At 39.5% G+C, this 15,960-nt stretch overlaps 1 protein-coding gene across 1 annotated transcript in view; it reads left to right on the top strand.

Moving 5' to 3' along the window:
* Positions 1-15,960, top strand: part of ZFHX4 (zinc finger homeobox 4) — a 124,109-nt gene that overhangs the window by 103,830 nt on the left and 4,319 nt on the right. The window contains exons 5-8 of the mRNA XM_088520341.1: positions 1,595-1,728; positions 1,881-2,081; positions 3,973-4,090; positions 4,958-10,348. Of these exons, the coding sequence (XP_088376467.1) occupies positions 1,595-1,728; positions 1,881-2,081; positions 3,973-4,090; positions 4,958-10,348 (5,844 nt within the window). The remainder of the gene's footprint in view (positions 1-1,594; positions 1,729-1,880; positions 2,082-3,972; positions 4,091-4,957; positions 10,349-15,960) is intronic.

Here is a 15,960-nt window from a genome sequence, read left to right as displayed (position 1 = left end):
ATTTGAGGAAGAACATGCTGGAATTACTACTCTAAATTACACCAAAAGGAATAATTACTGCCTTAGGAATGCAAAACAATGTGTGGGGAAATCACCATCGAAGTATAAGTCATAAAATAGGTTTTGTTTTTGTTTATTTTTTTTAAAGTGCCCTTCAGAAAAATGTCTCTTTATGATTCAGCTTTCTACTGTTTTTTATTATACTGTGAGGATTTGGTATTTACCTTGAAAGTTGTCCCTTTGTTTTACTTTTCTCTTATGTTGCTCTGTTAATATTGAATGTTTCACAAAGTCCATATAATAATAATTGTAAAAGTTCTGCGTTTTGTCTATGGAAAAATGCAAGTATTTTCTTTGTTCATATTTACGTTGTTTCCATAACATCCATGACCTTATTTTTAAATTAATCCTAGGTTATTGTGCAATGAGGTGCAATTTGTTCATTTATATGAACCTTATGTGGGTTGAAAAAAATCAAGATAAATCTTCATGCACAGCATACAATCAGATTACCCCTGGACTATATATTTACGTTGGGTCTGATAGCAATCAATGGTTTAGCTTCATTGCATTTCAAGATGTATTTGCACCCAGTGTCCAGTGATAGTGTCCTCACCCTGGAAATAATTTAGTTGCAAATTGACTGGAAGATGGTGAAAATTGAAAGTTAAAATTAGAAATACTCATAATAAACAGCAGAAAAAAGGTCAGATGATGCCGCACTATGATGAGATTGGAATGGTTGGTAAATGAGGTTTTGTGTTTGTCGTGAGATGTATGTGACATGCCTACCCAATGCTCTTGTAATATCCAGCCTAGCAGAAGAGATTATCTGGCAAATTGACGCTGGAAAGAATTTTCTGATGGACTGGGAAATTAGAATTGCACTCTTTTCTTTGATGTGTGCAAGACTGGGCCGCATTACACAGCTAGTTCAGGCATAATATTAAATATAGCATTTAATGCTTAATAGTAGAACTATCTATAGAAAACAATTATATTTGGGGTTTGATCACAAATGCTAGAATATAAAAATTCACAGTGTAAACATCTAAGGCAATCCCAAATGACTGATCTTTGTATATAATTAATATTAAGTTAGCTCTGAAATCCTATTCTCAACAGTATTTCTTTTAAAGCCTCAGTATATTTAGCCGCAGAATCATAACCAGGCAGGAGTTATTAAAACAGCACAATATTCATATTGCTCAGACAGTTTAGGAAAGAGAGTGGGTAATTAAACATCAGCAAATTAATTATTTTGGAAAACAGGATTTTTAAGCAAAATTGATTTGTTTTAATGTAATACACGGATTCATACTGAGCTGTTAAAGAAAGCACATTATTAATATTTAAAGACAACGTAGGGTTATCTAAACAGTAGAGAAGAGTCCATTTTAGAGTGAATTTATGGAGTCTCCATCAAAGATAAAACTATTTTCACATTTTTACTCACCAGAGTTTGGTATATTTTTCTCTCAGAATTAAAATAAAGTGAGACAAAGTGCAGAGTCCTTTGGAATCACAGCCTCTTTGCAAAACAGTATTTTTTTTAAATTTAAAATATGTTCTTAAAATTATGTTTTCAAAACAGGAATAGTCACACCAGAGAAGGAACCAAAAGTGAACACTGTGGTAGGGGCACAACAGCTTCTTCTGGCAAAAGAAGAGGATGGTGCAGCTAAAAAATCAAAGGCTCCAGAGGACAATAAATTTTGTCATGAGCAGGTAAAGGAAAATGTAATGACTTAATTGCATTCTAGAACTCTTGCAAATGACTCAAGAATAAACAAAGATTATGTGCTATTAAAATAGCAATATCAGAAAATTATTAAAAGCATACTGACTAATAGTCTGCATCTTAATTTGATGTTTTTCAGTTCTATCAATGTCCTTATTGCAACTACAATAGTAGGGACCCAAATCGTATCCAGATGCACGTCCTGTCACAGCATTCAATGCAACCTGTTATCTGCTGCCCCCTCTGCCAGGATGTCCTCAGCAACAAAATGCACCTCCAGCTTCATTTGACCCATTTGCACAGTGTGTCCCCTGACTGTGTGGAGAAACTGCTCATGACAGTAAGTGATCCAAATACCAATGTGCATGCTACAGAAACGGGCTCAATCCTCTCGGCAATGTATTTGTTGTGACACAGTGTTCAGGTAGCCCGAGCAGGGGAGAGGGTCAGGACTCGCAAGCCTGCTCCTAGCTCATCCAGTAACTGATGTCCCTTGGGAAAATCACTGAGGATAGCTTTCAAAGATACTGAAAACCTGCAGTTCCTCACTGACGTTAACCTTGGAAAAATCAGGCCTGACAGTGCCTCTGAGTGCACACCTCTAAATTGGGTCTAATAATACCCAGTGCTCTGAGGTAATGTGACCCTTAACTTTCTGTTTTTAAAATAACAGAGGTTTCTCTGGGCAAAAAGTAGAAGGATTTCTGTTTTCTAGATGAGCTGTACTCATTATGTTGCATGAAATTCACAATATCAGTAATAGTGCTACTTTGAAAATGCAAATTCTCATATTACGGATTGTCATGTTTCTTAATTTTGTCAATCATGAAAGACACTTCAGATTTTTCATGAGAAAAATCAGAATATGGAACAGAAAGACAAGTCCAAGAAGAGGTGATAATCCAGCTAAATCTATTCTTTGGGGTATGGAGCACCTGATTTCTATTACCTGCCCTGCATCTGGCAGGAATCTGAACTGGATTGCCTGTAGAAAATGATAATCAGGAAAGGTTATCCTTGTGCCAGGTGCTGATGAGCAAACGCAGAATTAGAGATTCATGAAAACAGTTTAAAGATTTTTTTTTCATCCCTTTTCTCCACTTTCTATAGCTCTTCCATACTGGGTAATATTGGCCCACCACAAGAAAAATAAACTTTTTTCAGGCTCTTTTCAGGGACTGACAAAATATTTTATAAGTCTCCATATTGAGAAAATTGTTAGCTCTCTTCCCAAGTCCATGATCACCTCAATGCTAATGGGGCATCTCTGAATTCTTTTTTCTCCTCTCCTCTCCTTTTCTCCTCTGCTTTATGGGTGCTGGGACTTGTCTCTCTATTTCTGAGAGAGAAAAGTTAATGTGTGTTTGGCAGGAAAAAAATATGGGAAAATATAATCTGCATCATTTATGTTCTGCTAACCAAGACTAGCATGTTCTTTCCATGTCTCAGCTTTCCAATGAACCCCTAGAAAACTTCCTTTCAGGTATGAGTAAGTCTTAAAGGTCTGAGCAAAAAGAAGGCAGGGAATGTTGAGCAGTGTGCATGTCAACTTAATTAAACTTAATTAAACTAAATACTATCAGGCACGTAGAACGGTACATCTTTCAAAGATTTCTGTCCATAATTCAAAAGCATAACACAACAGGTAAAACATTCTGAAGGCAATAGTCATATAGCAATTCAAGACAAGGAAGATAAAAAATCTTACTTTAAATTAAAATATCTTATTCTAAAAAGATTTTTTCCCAAACCTTATGGAAGGTCCAGCATTTGTTAGAGGAAAAAAAAAAAAAAAAAAAAAAACGGGTAAAACGAAGTGATTGCCCTTAGTCGGGTACAGACCAGTGACCATATTTTGACATCATCTCTGGAGGAATTCTAAGAAGAATAGTCCTGGAATACCCAACCAACCTGATATAGTCAGCAAAACCTAGATTGTGGTGACACTGGCTCTGATGAAATATTGAATGTCTGTAGTTCTTATTGAGTGTATGTAGTGTAGCATCACCTTATTGTGGATTCTTTTGAATGGAGTCTCCACCAAGGGGCACCCAATGCTCCAATTGCTCTGTCAGAAAATTGCTACCAAGGAGTGATTCAAGACCTTGATCTAGTCATGGCAGTCTTTGATCCAGCTGGGATGAAGCTATTGAATTACAATTTAATACAACTATATAGCATTAAGTAGTGTGATTCCTTCTGTGATAATACTCTGTTCTTGATTTTCAAAGGTTCCTGTACCAGATGTCATGATGCCCAATAGTATGCTCTTGCCAGCAGCTACTTCAGAGAAATCTGAACGTGACACATCTGCAACCATTACAACTGAGGGATCAGGAAAATATTCAGGTATGCAACAAAAAGTCTAGATAGGTATGAGTGATTTAGAAATCAACTGTTTATTTCTTTCTTGGTAAAGTGAATCCTTTTTGGTTTACATGTAGACAGACAGAAAATAAGAGGAAAATAACAATGGACTTGAGTTTGGCTACTTGAACACATGCAGAGCTACTAGGATGCGTGTTGTCTCGTATATACAAGCACTTTATTTGGGTATGCCAGACTCATTCCCTCTGGTAGCATTAAAATTAAGCATGCAATAGCCTCTAGGCACTTTGAAGGTAGGACACCTCTTGTTTAAACAGCAAATGTGACTTAGTCCTAAAAGACTGGAGGGCTTTCACCAGCATCCGTGGCAAATGATCCTGCCTATATTTCCAATAAAATGTTTTGAACAGTATGTTTCTCATCCTGTGTTCTGTGCTAAGCTGCTGCTTTGGTGATTCTTGCAGCATGCTCCTCACTCTCTCCACAGCCACCCTCATACTAGCCTCTCTCTCCAATTACCCCTCCTGCTTATTGTCCCCATTTCTACTCCTTCCCTCTTTTTCCGACCAGTAGATTTTTATTCTCCTCCTGTATGGTGCTTCTATTGTACCAATAAATTCCTTATGGCAAATGGGAGCCCTGTGTCATTACCAGGTGGAGCTGTGACAGCCACTGTTATCATCACATTTGCATTTACTATTACTTTTTTTTAACCTCCTGTTAATCCTGTTCAGTTCTTTTCTGGGGCAAGGAATTGTCATCAGATTGCTAGGCCAGCACCAGGCATACTAGGTGCCATCTTTGATTTATGATTTATGCTGCAAATACATTAATATTATGGAATATTCTTTCTACCTGCCTAAAAGACACTTCACTTTTTTTAACCAGGTGAAAGTCCTGTGGATGGGAAAAATACCCCTGGGATTGAGGAATCAAAAACTGGAATGGAAATTAAGACCGAGGAACAGAAGCCACCTAAGGAGTCTACTGAAACACCAGATTGGAATAAGAGCAGCAGTAAAGATGTGAAGACCACTGACTCAGTGTCGGATCAGCTAAATGAGCAGCAGAAGAAGCAGCAGCTCTCTGTCTCTGACCGTCATGTCTATAAATACCGCTGTAACCATTGTAGCTTGGCTTTTAAGACTATGCAGAAGCTTCAGATACATTCCCAGTATCACGCTATTCGGGCTGCTACGATGTGTAGTCTTTGCCAACGTAGCTTCCGTACATTCCAGGCTTTAAAAAAACACTTGGAAGCAGGCCACCCTGAGCTCAGTGAAGCTGAACTCCAACAGCTGTGTGCATCTTTACCTGTAAACGGTGAACTCTGGGCAGAAAGCGAAAGTATGGCACAAGATGATCATGCACTAGAACAGGAAATCGAAAGAGATTATGAGATGGATCAGGAAGGTAAAGCAAGTCCTGTAGGAAGTGATAGTAGCTCTATTCCAGATGATATGGGCTCAGAACCAAAGCGGACCTTACCTTTTAGAAAAGGGCCAAATTTTACTATGGAAAAATTTCTAGATCCGTCTCGCCCATATAAGTGTACCGTGTGCAAAGAGTCATTCACTCAGAAGAACATTCTCTTGGTCCATTATAACTCGGTGTCCCATCTACATAAACTCAAAAAGGTTTTGCAGGAAGCATCAAGTCCTGTCCCTCAAGAAACCAACAGCAACACTGACAACAAACCCTACAAATGCAGCATCTGTAATGTTGCATATAGCCAAAGTTCTACATTGGAAATCCATATGAGATCTGTGCTTCATCAAACAAAGGCAAGGGCTGCAAAATTAGAACCAAGTGGTAATATAAGTAGCGGAAATAGTGTAGCAGGGAATGTTAATAGCCCCAGCCAAGGAATGCTAGATTCTATGAGCTTACCAGCAGTTAACAGCAAAGAAACACATTTAGATGCCAAAGAATTAAATAAAAAGCAAGCTTCTGAATTAATTTCTGCTCAGCCTACACATCACCCACCCCAGTCACCAGCACAACTTCAAATGCAACTACAGCATGAACTGCAACAGCAAGCTGCATTCTTTCAACCCCAGTTTCTAAACCCAGCTTTCTTGCCTCACTTTCCAATGACACCAGAAGCACTGCTGCAGTTTCAGCAGCCTCAGTTTCTTTTCCCGTTCTACATACCTGGGACAGAATTTAGCTTAAGCCCAGATCTGGGTTTGCCAGGTTCTGCTACATTTGGTATGCCCGGAATGGCTGGTATGACAGGATCACTACTAGAAGATTTGAAACAGCAGATACAAACTCAGCACCATGTTGGTCAAACACAGCTACAGATACTGCAGCAACAAGCACAACAGTATCAATCCACACAACCCCAACTTCAGTCCCAAAAACAGCAGCAGCAAACTAGCAAGCTGATGAAAGCTGAGCAAAATAGCTTAGTAAGTACAGACTGCCAGTTGATAAAGGATATGCCATCTCTCTCAGAAGAGACTTGTGAGAAACAAGAGAAGCCAAAGCAAGAATTTACTAATGAGAGTGAGGGACTAAAAGAAAACAAAGATATGAAGAAGCCAAAATCCTCAGAATCAACCATCCCACCACCCAGAATAGCTTCTGGAGCAAGAGGAAATGCAGCCAAGGCTTTGCTGGAGAACTTTGGGTTTGAGTTAGTTATCCAATACAATGAGAACAGACAAAAAGTGCAGAAAAAAAGCAAGATCGGTGAAGGTGAAAACACAGACAAATTGGAATGTGGAACCTGCAGTAAGCTGTTTTCCAACATTCTTATTCTGAAGAGTCATCAAGAACATGTGCATGGGCAGTTTTTTCCGTATGGAGCACTAGAAAAGTTTGCCCGGCAGTATAGGGAGGCATATGACAAGCTTTATCCAATTTCTCCTTCTTCTCCAGAAACACCACCACCGCCACCACCACCTCCTCCTCCACCTCCACCTCCTCCTCCTCCAACTCCTTCTCAGCCTTCTTCATCTGGGTCTGGAAAAATTCAAAACACAACTCCCACTCCTCTGCAAGCTCCACCGCCCACACCGCCGCCACCACCGCCGCCACCACCGCCACCTCCTCCGCCACCGCCACCACCATCAGCCCCACCTCAAGTCCAGCTTCCTGTTTCACTTGATCTCCCACTTTTCCCTCCGATTATGATGCAGCCAGTGCAACATCCTGCACTGCCTCCTCAGCTTGCTCTCCAGTTGCCCCCAATGGATACGTTGTCTGCAGATCTCACCCAGCTTTGTCAGCAACAGCTGGGGCTAGATCCCAATTTCCTTCGTCATTCTCAGTTCAAGCGTCCACGTACGAGAATCACCGATGACCAGTTAAAAATCTTACGGGCTTATTTTGATATTAACAATTCTCCAAGTGAAGAGCAGATCCAAGAAATGGCAGAGAAATCTGGTCTTTCACAGAAAGTTATCAAGCACTGGTTTCGTAATACGCTGTTTAAGGAGCGGCAGAGAAATAAAGATTCTCCCTATAACTTCAGCAACCCTCCCATAACAGTGTTGGAAGATATAAGAATTGACCCTCAACCTTCAGCTGTAGAACCTTACAAGTCTGATGCATCTTTCAGCAAGAGATCATCTAGGACACGCTTTACTGACTACCAGCTTCGTGTCCTCCAAGATTTTTTTGACACAAACGCTTATCCGAAGGATGATGAAATTGAGCAACTTTCGACTGTACTTAACCTACCTACTCGAGTTATTGTTGTATGGTTCCAAAATGCACGGCAAAAAGCTCGCAAAAGTTATGAAAATCAAGCTGAAACTAAAGACAACGAGAAAAGGGAACTGACGAATGAGCGCTACATTCGAACTAGTAACATGCAATATCAGTGTAAAAAGTGCAGCGTGGTTTTTCCCAGGATTTTTGATTTGATTACCCACCAGAAAAAGCAGTGTTATAAGGATGAAGATGACGATGCTCAAGATGAAAGCCAAACGGAAGATTCTATGGATGCCTCTGATCAAACAGTGTATAAGAACTGTGCAGTTGCTGGTCAAACCGACTCATCAAAAAGCACGGCTGTCACAGCAGCAAGCTCTGGCTCTGGTTGTAGTACTCCTTTGGTTCCATCACCCAAACCAGAACCTGAGAAGGCTTCTCCCAAGCCAGAGTCCACGGAAAAACCAAAACAAAATGAAACCATCTCTAAGCAAACTGATACAACCGCCCAAAGCACCAAACCAGTACAGTCTGCTCCAGTAACCCCTTCTGATCCTCAGCCCTCAGCCTCTCAACCACAGCAACAAAAACCATCCCAGATAGTAGGCAGACCTCCTTCTGCATCACAAACTACACCTGTCCCTTCCAGCCCTTTACCAATTTCAATGACTTCTCTACAGAACAGTCTACCTCCTCAGTTATTACAATACCAATGTGATCAGTGTACAGTTGCCTTTCCAACTCTAGAACTTTGGCAAGAGCACCAGCACATGCATTTCCTAGCAGCCCAAAACCAGTTTCTTCATTCACAGTTTTTAGAAAGACCAATGGATATGCCCTATATGATATTTGATCCAAATAATCCTTTGATGACTGGACAGTTACTTAACAGTTCTCTTGCTCAGATGCCACCTCAAACAGGCTCATCACATACGACACACCCTGCTACTGTTTCAGGTTCTCTGAAACGAAAACTGGATGATAAAGAGGATAACAACTGTAGTGAGAAAGAGGGAGGAAACAGTGGAGAAGATCAACATCGTGATAAGCGTTTAAGAACAACAATTACTCCAGAGCAGCTGGAAATACTCTATGAAAAGTACCTACTAGATTCCAATCCCACCAGAAAGATGCTAGATCATATTGCACGGGAAGTGGGGCTTAAAAAGAGAGTGGTCCAAGTCTGGTTTCAGAACACAAGAGCCCGAGAAAGAAAAGGACAATTCCGGGCGGTTGGTCCAGCCCAGTCCCATAAAAGATGTCCTTTTTGCCGAGCTCTGTTTAAAGCAAAATCAGCTTTAGAAAGTCATATTCGCTCTCGACATTGGAATGAAGGGAAACAGGCAGGTTATAGTTTGCCTCCAAGTCCTTTGATATCAACTGAAGATGGAGGAGAAAGTCCACAAAAATACATATTTTTTGATTATCCATCGCTGTCATTAGCAAAAACTGAGTTATCAAGTGAAAATGAATTAGCTTCCACTGTATCAACCCCTGTTAGCAAAACAGCAGAGATGTCACCGAAGAATCTCTTAAGTCCTTCTTCTTTCAAAGCAGAGTCTAGTGAGGACATAGAAAATTTGAATGCTCCTCCTGCCGACTCTGGATATGATCAAAACAAGACTGACTTTGATGAGACTTCATCTATCAATACTGCGATCAGTGATGCCACAACAGGAGATGAGGGGAACAATGAAATGGAAAGCGTGACTGGCAGTTCAGGGGATGCAAAACCCACATCACCTCCCAAAGAACCAAAAACACTTGTGAATGATACACTACCAAAAACTGCAACTACACCTACAAATGAGAATACTGATGATAAATTTCTTTTTTCCCTAACTAGCCCCTCGATACATTTCAGTGAAAAAGATGGTGATCATGACCAAAGTTACTACATTACTGATGACCCCGATGATAATGCCGACCGCAGTGAAACATCAAGCATTGCTGATCCGAGTTCACCTAACCCATTCGGAGCTAGCAATCCCTTTAAATCCAAAAACAGTGATCGGCCAGGCCACAAACGTTTCCGAACACAAATGAGTAACCTTCAGCTTAAGGTTCTCAAAGCTTGCTTTAGTGACTACCGGACTCCAACAATGCAAGAATGTGAAATGTTAGGGAATGAAATTGGTTTGCCCAAACGTGTGGTCCAGGTCTGGTTTCAGAATGCCCGGGCAAAAGAAAAGAAATTCAAAATTAACATAGGGAAGCCATTCATGATAAATCAGACCGGACCTGATGGGACAAAACCAGAATGTTCACTATGTGGGGTGAAATATTCTGCGCGTTTGTCCATAAGAGATCATATTTTTTCCAAACAACATATTACAAAAGTGAGAGAAACTGTGGGAAGTCAGCTAGATCGGGAGAAAGATTATTTAGCTCCAACAACAGTTAGGCAGCTGATGGCACAGCAAGAACTGGACCGCATAAAGAAGGCTACCGATGTGCTAGGATTAACAGTTCAGCAGCCAGGCATGATGGACAGCAGTTCCCTTCATGGTATCAGTTTGCCAGCAGCTTATCCAGCACTCCCTGGCCTTCCTCCTGTTCTTCTGCCTGGAATGAATGGTCCATCCTCCTTATCTGGATTTCCACAAAGTTCAAACAGTAAGTCTATAAGGAGATGATTTCCTAATTTAATAAACAAACAAACAAAAAAGTAATTTAATTAAAATCTAATTGAAAGAAATATTTTTAGTCTGCTTCAGGTTTATGTAACAACAGCAACAGTATGTTATAGCATTGTTATTAAAGTTTTTGAATGATAGTCCATTAGGCAAAGTGTGGATTAAAATTTTGTATGTGAATTTTTGTATGCAAATATTTAAAGCAGTATCTGAGGAAACATGAAGTAGTTACATGGAGTTATTATTGAACCATAAAATACTTTGTCTGTTAGACCAGTCCAATCCGTTGCTTCATTCAGAAACAGTATAAAAAAATGCCGCCCTAAAGCCTCTGTTATACTCCTGAGTAATTGCCTCACAGGATAAAAAGTTTTCCTTTGAAGGTGATTCTTAATGGCAACTTCATTGTGATCCAAATCCCAGGAGTGGCTGAATGCTTCCTCTTCCTAATTTGTAAAGTCATTGCAGACATGCACCACTTCATTTGGGCTTGTGCTTCTAACTGAAGGTGTAACTCTGTTTTACTGAGGTTGACTCTGGTTTTTGTTCACACTGGAAGACATTCAAATTCCTCTTAGAGGTAGTTTCACTGAAGCTGGGCAATTGAGTTTTCTGTAGAGCAATGTTTAGTCTTCAAAGGAGGTAATTTATTTTTTGTAATAGGCTCAGTTTTGTAGACAGATTTCACTGAGAGTGCAGTGTTACAGATGGAAGCTCTCCCAGTTATCCTCTAACTTTGCACATTCATATAAAATATTTGCATGTCAGACTTGGGAACTCGGTTAAGACTCTTCAGCTCATTTTACCCAGTAATTCCACTTGCTGTTCATCTCTAAACTTCGATTTACAGAACAACTCATTTTGACAAGTGAGGGAGGGACTTAATTACCTGTGTAGTTAGACAAACGAAGAATGCAGCAATATCTTCCCTGCTACCCTGTTCTGCTTTGATGGATGAGGACTGTGTTATTGTTTTCCTAAGTGGTAGTCAAAGCCTCTTGTTTCTCTGTTCATTGAATCAGAATGGCTCTCTTTCCACAATGGAGTCTCTGGCTGAGTGCCCTCTGGCTTTTGTCAAACAGTTATTGGCACAGAGAGTGCATATAAAGGAAACATAAAGTTGTTGTATTTCCTTCTTAATGGCGTACAGTGTCCAGGTCCAAAAATGGCTGATCGTTGTTCATTCAAATTAGATACGGTTTCTCTGTATAACTTTGCTAAAGAGCTTTGGTTAGATTGACCTTTAGGTAAAACAAGCTCCAGAAAACTCAGGTTTTGTCTATGCTAGTAAATTAAATGTTCTTGGGAACATCCTATTAAATTCCTTTAAAAGAGGAAGACCCCATATAACTGCCTATTGGGAATGGTTGCAGGCTCAGGATAGCTCCTCAGCTGTGTCCAGGAATTGTTTAGGAGAATGCTTGTTGGGCCAGGCCGAAACTCTGCCATTATCCATTCCCACAGTTTGACTGTGTAGATGACCAATTTCCAGTCTTCTGGAAATCTTCCCTGGCACTGCTTAGCATACTAGTAGCCTCAGAGTCTATATATTGTCCTCTTATTAATATAAAAACACAATACTGGGTAAACAGGCCAACTGGTCCATGATAATTAAAGTTGCAGATTTTCTAATTTCCACCAAGTATCTCTTCTTTGAGATAAATTAAAATCACTATTACGCATAGCATAGTCAGTGTACTGCCAATTGAGATTAATTTTTATCCCCTTTCATCTTGCATCTTTTTAAGGTTAATTAGTCCATTGTGGGCAAAGCCCACTGTGTAAACTGGCTAGTAGAATCTTCTTGTTAACTTTTTCTTCTGCCATATGCTAAACAGCCCCTGCATCCCTCTTTTGTTGCCTGGCAAATACTTGCATACATAAATCTCCATTCCCTAAAGATACATAATAGAGCAGTCATGGTGAATGAAAAAAAATATATTTTGATCATTCATTATAGAAAAACAGTAATCTACTCAGAAGTTCCTTGGTATGTGCTCAACACTAGTATTTCCAGCACCTAATTAACCCATTTCTCCTGCCATGTCCACCCCGCTTTGGCTCATAGTTGACATTTGTGTTGATGCTAGCAAGAGTTTAAGAACAGTTCTCTGGAAGCAGGCACCTCAGCAAGCTGGTCCTTGGCTGGGTTTCGTTCGGCTCCCCACCTGCTCTCAGCCAGCAGGACAGTTGTTCCACATCATTCTTTGCATGAAGGATTTTCTGAAGCTTCTTCCCTGAAGACTCACTAACCTATACTTCAAGTCTACTTCTTGTGAATGCCACTGTCAGTGTGTCATTTCTTCTTTTTGGCCCCAATCCTGAAAATGCACTTCAGAAGCAGTCTCACTGGGACCACTTATGTTCGAATATATACCAGTTTTCATTGATGCTTACAAGGTTGGTAACTATATTTCCTGTGGCAGAGGCCATGCATTCCATCCTGCATGTTTGTTTAAAGGACAAATGTCAACATTTGCAGACCTTCATTTTAGAGGATATCTTTGCTGTGTTGTTAAGACAAAAAAAAAACAAAAAAAAAAGTGAAAATATCACAGCAAATATCAAATTTTAAATTCTCATTCATGTTTCCCATTACTTTTGCCAGAAAGGAAATTATTCCGGTTTCACTGGTATTAGGATGGATTTCACTTTCATGTCCTTGCATCCAGCATCACTACTTATGGTTTCCAACAAGGCACGAAAACAACTACCTTTTTCAAAACACCATTCATCTTCAAATGCAGTATTTACTTTTGCAAAAGGCTTGGATTGGAACTCTTGAAAATAATGCTAAAATCACAGAAAATATAAATATTCAAAGTACAGTCCAATTTGGCTCCTTTATGTCGTGCTCAACTGGACATTTATCTTCAAAGATTATTGCACTTGGGAAAATAAATAACTTTGTTTCTGAGGAAAGAGATCCATTAACTTCAAACTCAGAGTTGTTTTTATGAAATTCTATTTTAATGATGGAATTATTGTTTGGGTCAAAGATGGTCCAAGGACCCTCTCACTTGTGGGATACATTTCTTTTAAGAATATAATTATATCTCTTTGTGAGCATCAAATGCTGAGCAAGTTTTCAGCATCGTGATTATGTTTGCTCCATATAATCCTTAGTATGGAATTATTTGTTGGATTTCAAATCCAAATGGAATTTCAATTCTGGCTGATCTTTATTCTTCAAGTCCCTTCTTATTTCCTAGATGAGTGTAGATGGAAGAGTTCACCTGCTGTTTTTAGCTATTCTCAAATTTCATATTCTCTTTTGTTCTTAGCTTTGTGTTTTTGTCTATGATCCCTTGCAGAAAACTAGTGCTTCACCCTGCTTCTAGCTATTAATACTGGTTCCATGAACCTTTTAATGTCATCGTCATTACCATAGGTTCTTTGCACATCACTTAAGCCTGCACTGCCTTTAAGATTCACAGCAGCATTTTCCAAGAATGCACACATCACTAGGTAATATGTACTTAGTGGTTTTTGAAATCTTATTGGGAAAGAAATTTGATTCGCCAGCGATTATTTTCGATATGATGAAGACACTAAATTCTGCTCCCTGCTCTTGGCCCACTGGTTACAGTTTCAATTTTATATTTTTAGCTCTCTGTGATTCCTCTAAGAGGAGTCCTTCTTTTGACAGTTACTTAAAAGAGATAACAGGATTAGAATGTTTCTTCATGATTATTAAGTTTAGATTGTGTTTTCTCATGTCAGAAAAGAGAGCCTTTGTTTCATCGAGGTTTTTGCATTAAGTTTTGGAAACCTTCTGTTGCATATTTGACTTCTGTTAACTTCTGCATTTCACACTTCTGTTGAAATCTCGCTAAAGTGAGTTCTGTGCATCTCAACTAAATTGTGAAGAATATCTGGAAAATAAAATAGATCATTGATTGCTCTGGGCATCATAAATGCAAGCTGAACTGAAGACGACATGATGTGTAAGGACAGAGGAGACTGGGAACAGAGAGAAATTGGGAAAATCCTAAGTATCTTATGAGTTTAAAAAGCATGACAAAGCTGGGACAGCAGTTCACACTGCATCATTCATGAATTTTCCATCTACAGTATGTATCATTCAATATATTTTCAGCAGACTTCACACAAGGTTGCTTTTTTCCTGCTGAAAGTATAGGGGCATCTTTGATGTCATTGTGCAGTAAACTGCAGCAATTACTCACTTCTTAATGATAACTGTTGTGACTTGTTTCACTGCACTATCTAATCCGTGCTTACAATGCATTTTAACTCCTTAGTGTTCCCCTACCATTAAATAGGAGTAATGACATGGTGACAAACATTAAGTAGTCTCTTTGTTAAATCTGATAATTATTCCCTTTGAATCCTAATTGCTTTATTCCTAAGTAATGCTAAGCACCTGGGATATTGATAGTTTAAACTTGTTCATCTATTAGTGCTCCCTAGTAGCTAATACCCATCTACCCTCCATTAGAGAGCCTGCACTTCTCTTACCCATGTACTTACAGGCTGCTCCCAAGGTTACTTCACTTCTAAAATTCTTTATATAATTCTTTATCATATTTTGTGTTTCTCTACCAATCTTATCTGTCTGAAGTAATGAAAAGGGTGCAACATGCAGCCTCTTACACTTAGCTGCCTTTCCTACCCTGTGCCATCATTTAATTTTCTGACCAACTATACATCTCATAGAAGTTCTTCTTAATAGACTGTTGCCAGCCACTGCACTATGTCTGGTACTTGAAACACAGAAAAGATTTCTTCCATTAATAAATGAGGTGTCCTTGCACTGTGCACGCGCCCTCCAAACAGAGCCATTCCGTCCTGGAGCTGCTTTCTCTAATGAGGTGGAGGACGTCATGCCTGCATGTTTCGAGTGAACGGAGCACAGCAGCGTTCCTGTGCCGGAGCACTTCAGTGCTAATGCACTTATTTCCCAGCAAATGCTGCATTGACCTGATTGGCACGATGGTGAAGGAAAGCTCTGTTCAAACTCTCGAAAATGAAAATGTAAGCCGTGTGGTGAGCCAGTAATGAATAGCATTGGCCCCATTGTTTGGTCTGTTAGTTTCTTGAATGTTGATATTTACTTATCTAAACATCTTCTTTTGTTTATTATTATTGCATTTCCCCCCCAGCAGTTTGGACAAAGATTCCTTTTTATTTGAAAGCTAATTACTTCTAGCAAGCACTATAATTACCAGGTTTCTTAGGTGAAGGATGTGTGGGTTATATCATCCCAGAGGCATGCTAAAAATTAGTTAAAATGAACAACAAAGTAGAGATCTCTCAAAGTATCAATTAGAGGGAAGTACTCTCAGTGCGCTTACTGCTTCTTTTCTAATAATCTGCAGCAGAGCCTACGTAAGGGAATGAACAAAAAAGGAGAGTGTCATTTCTACAGGTATGAGTCTGATGCTGCTGATGGAGCTGTGCTGACTTCCACTGCCTTTTGTGGGATTCTTCTGTAGGCAGACCTGCACGCATGATCCCCTTGCTAGTAAAATCAGGATTATACAGTGAGTAAAAGCCATTGGGTTTGCTGCAAATGGTATGTTGTGACTTTCAGGCTGCATGATTCACACACAAAAAAAAAAGTTCTAAAAC

The sequence above is a fragment of the Tinamus guttatus genome, unplaced genomic scaffold, assembly GCF_059628265.1.
Source record: "Tinamus guttatus ecotype Peru unplaced genomic scaffold, ASM5962826v1 Tinamus_guttatus_pri_ptg000086l, whole genome shotgun sequence".
Classification (NCBI taxonomy): Eukaryota; Metazoa; Chordata; class Aves; order Tinamiformes; family Tinamidae; genus Tinamus; species Tinamus guttatus.
The sequence above is the reverse complement of the archived record's forward strand: the minus strand, read 5'-3'. Positions and strand labels throughout refer to the sequence as shown.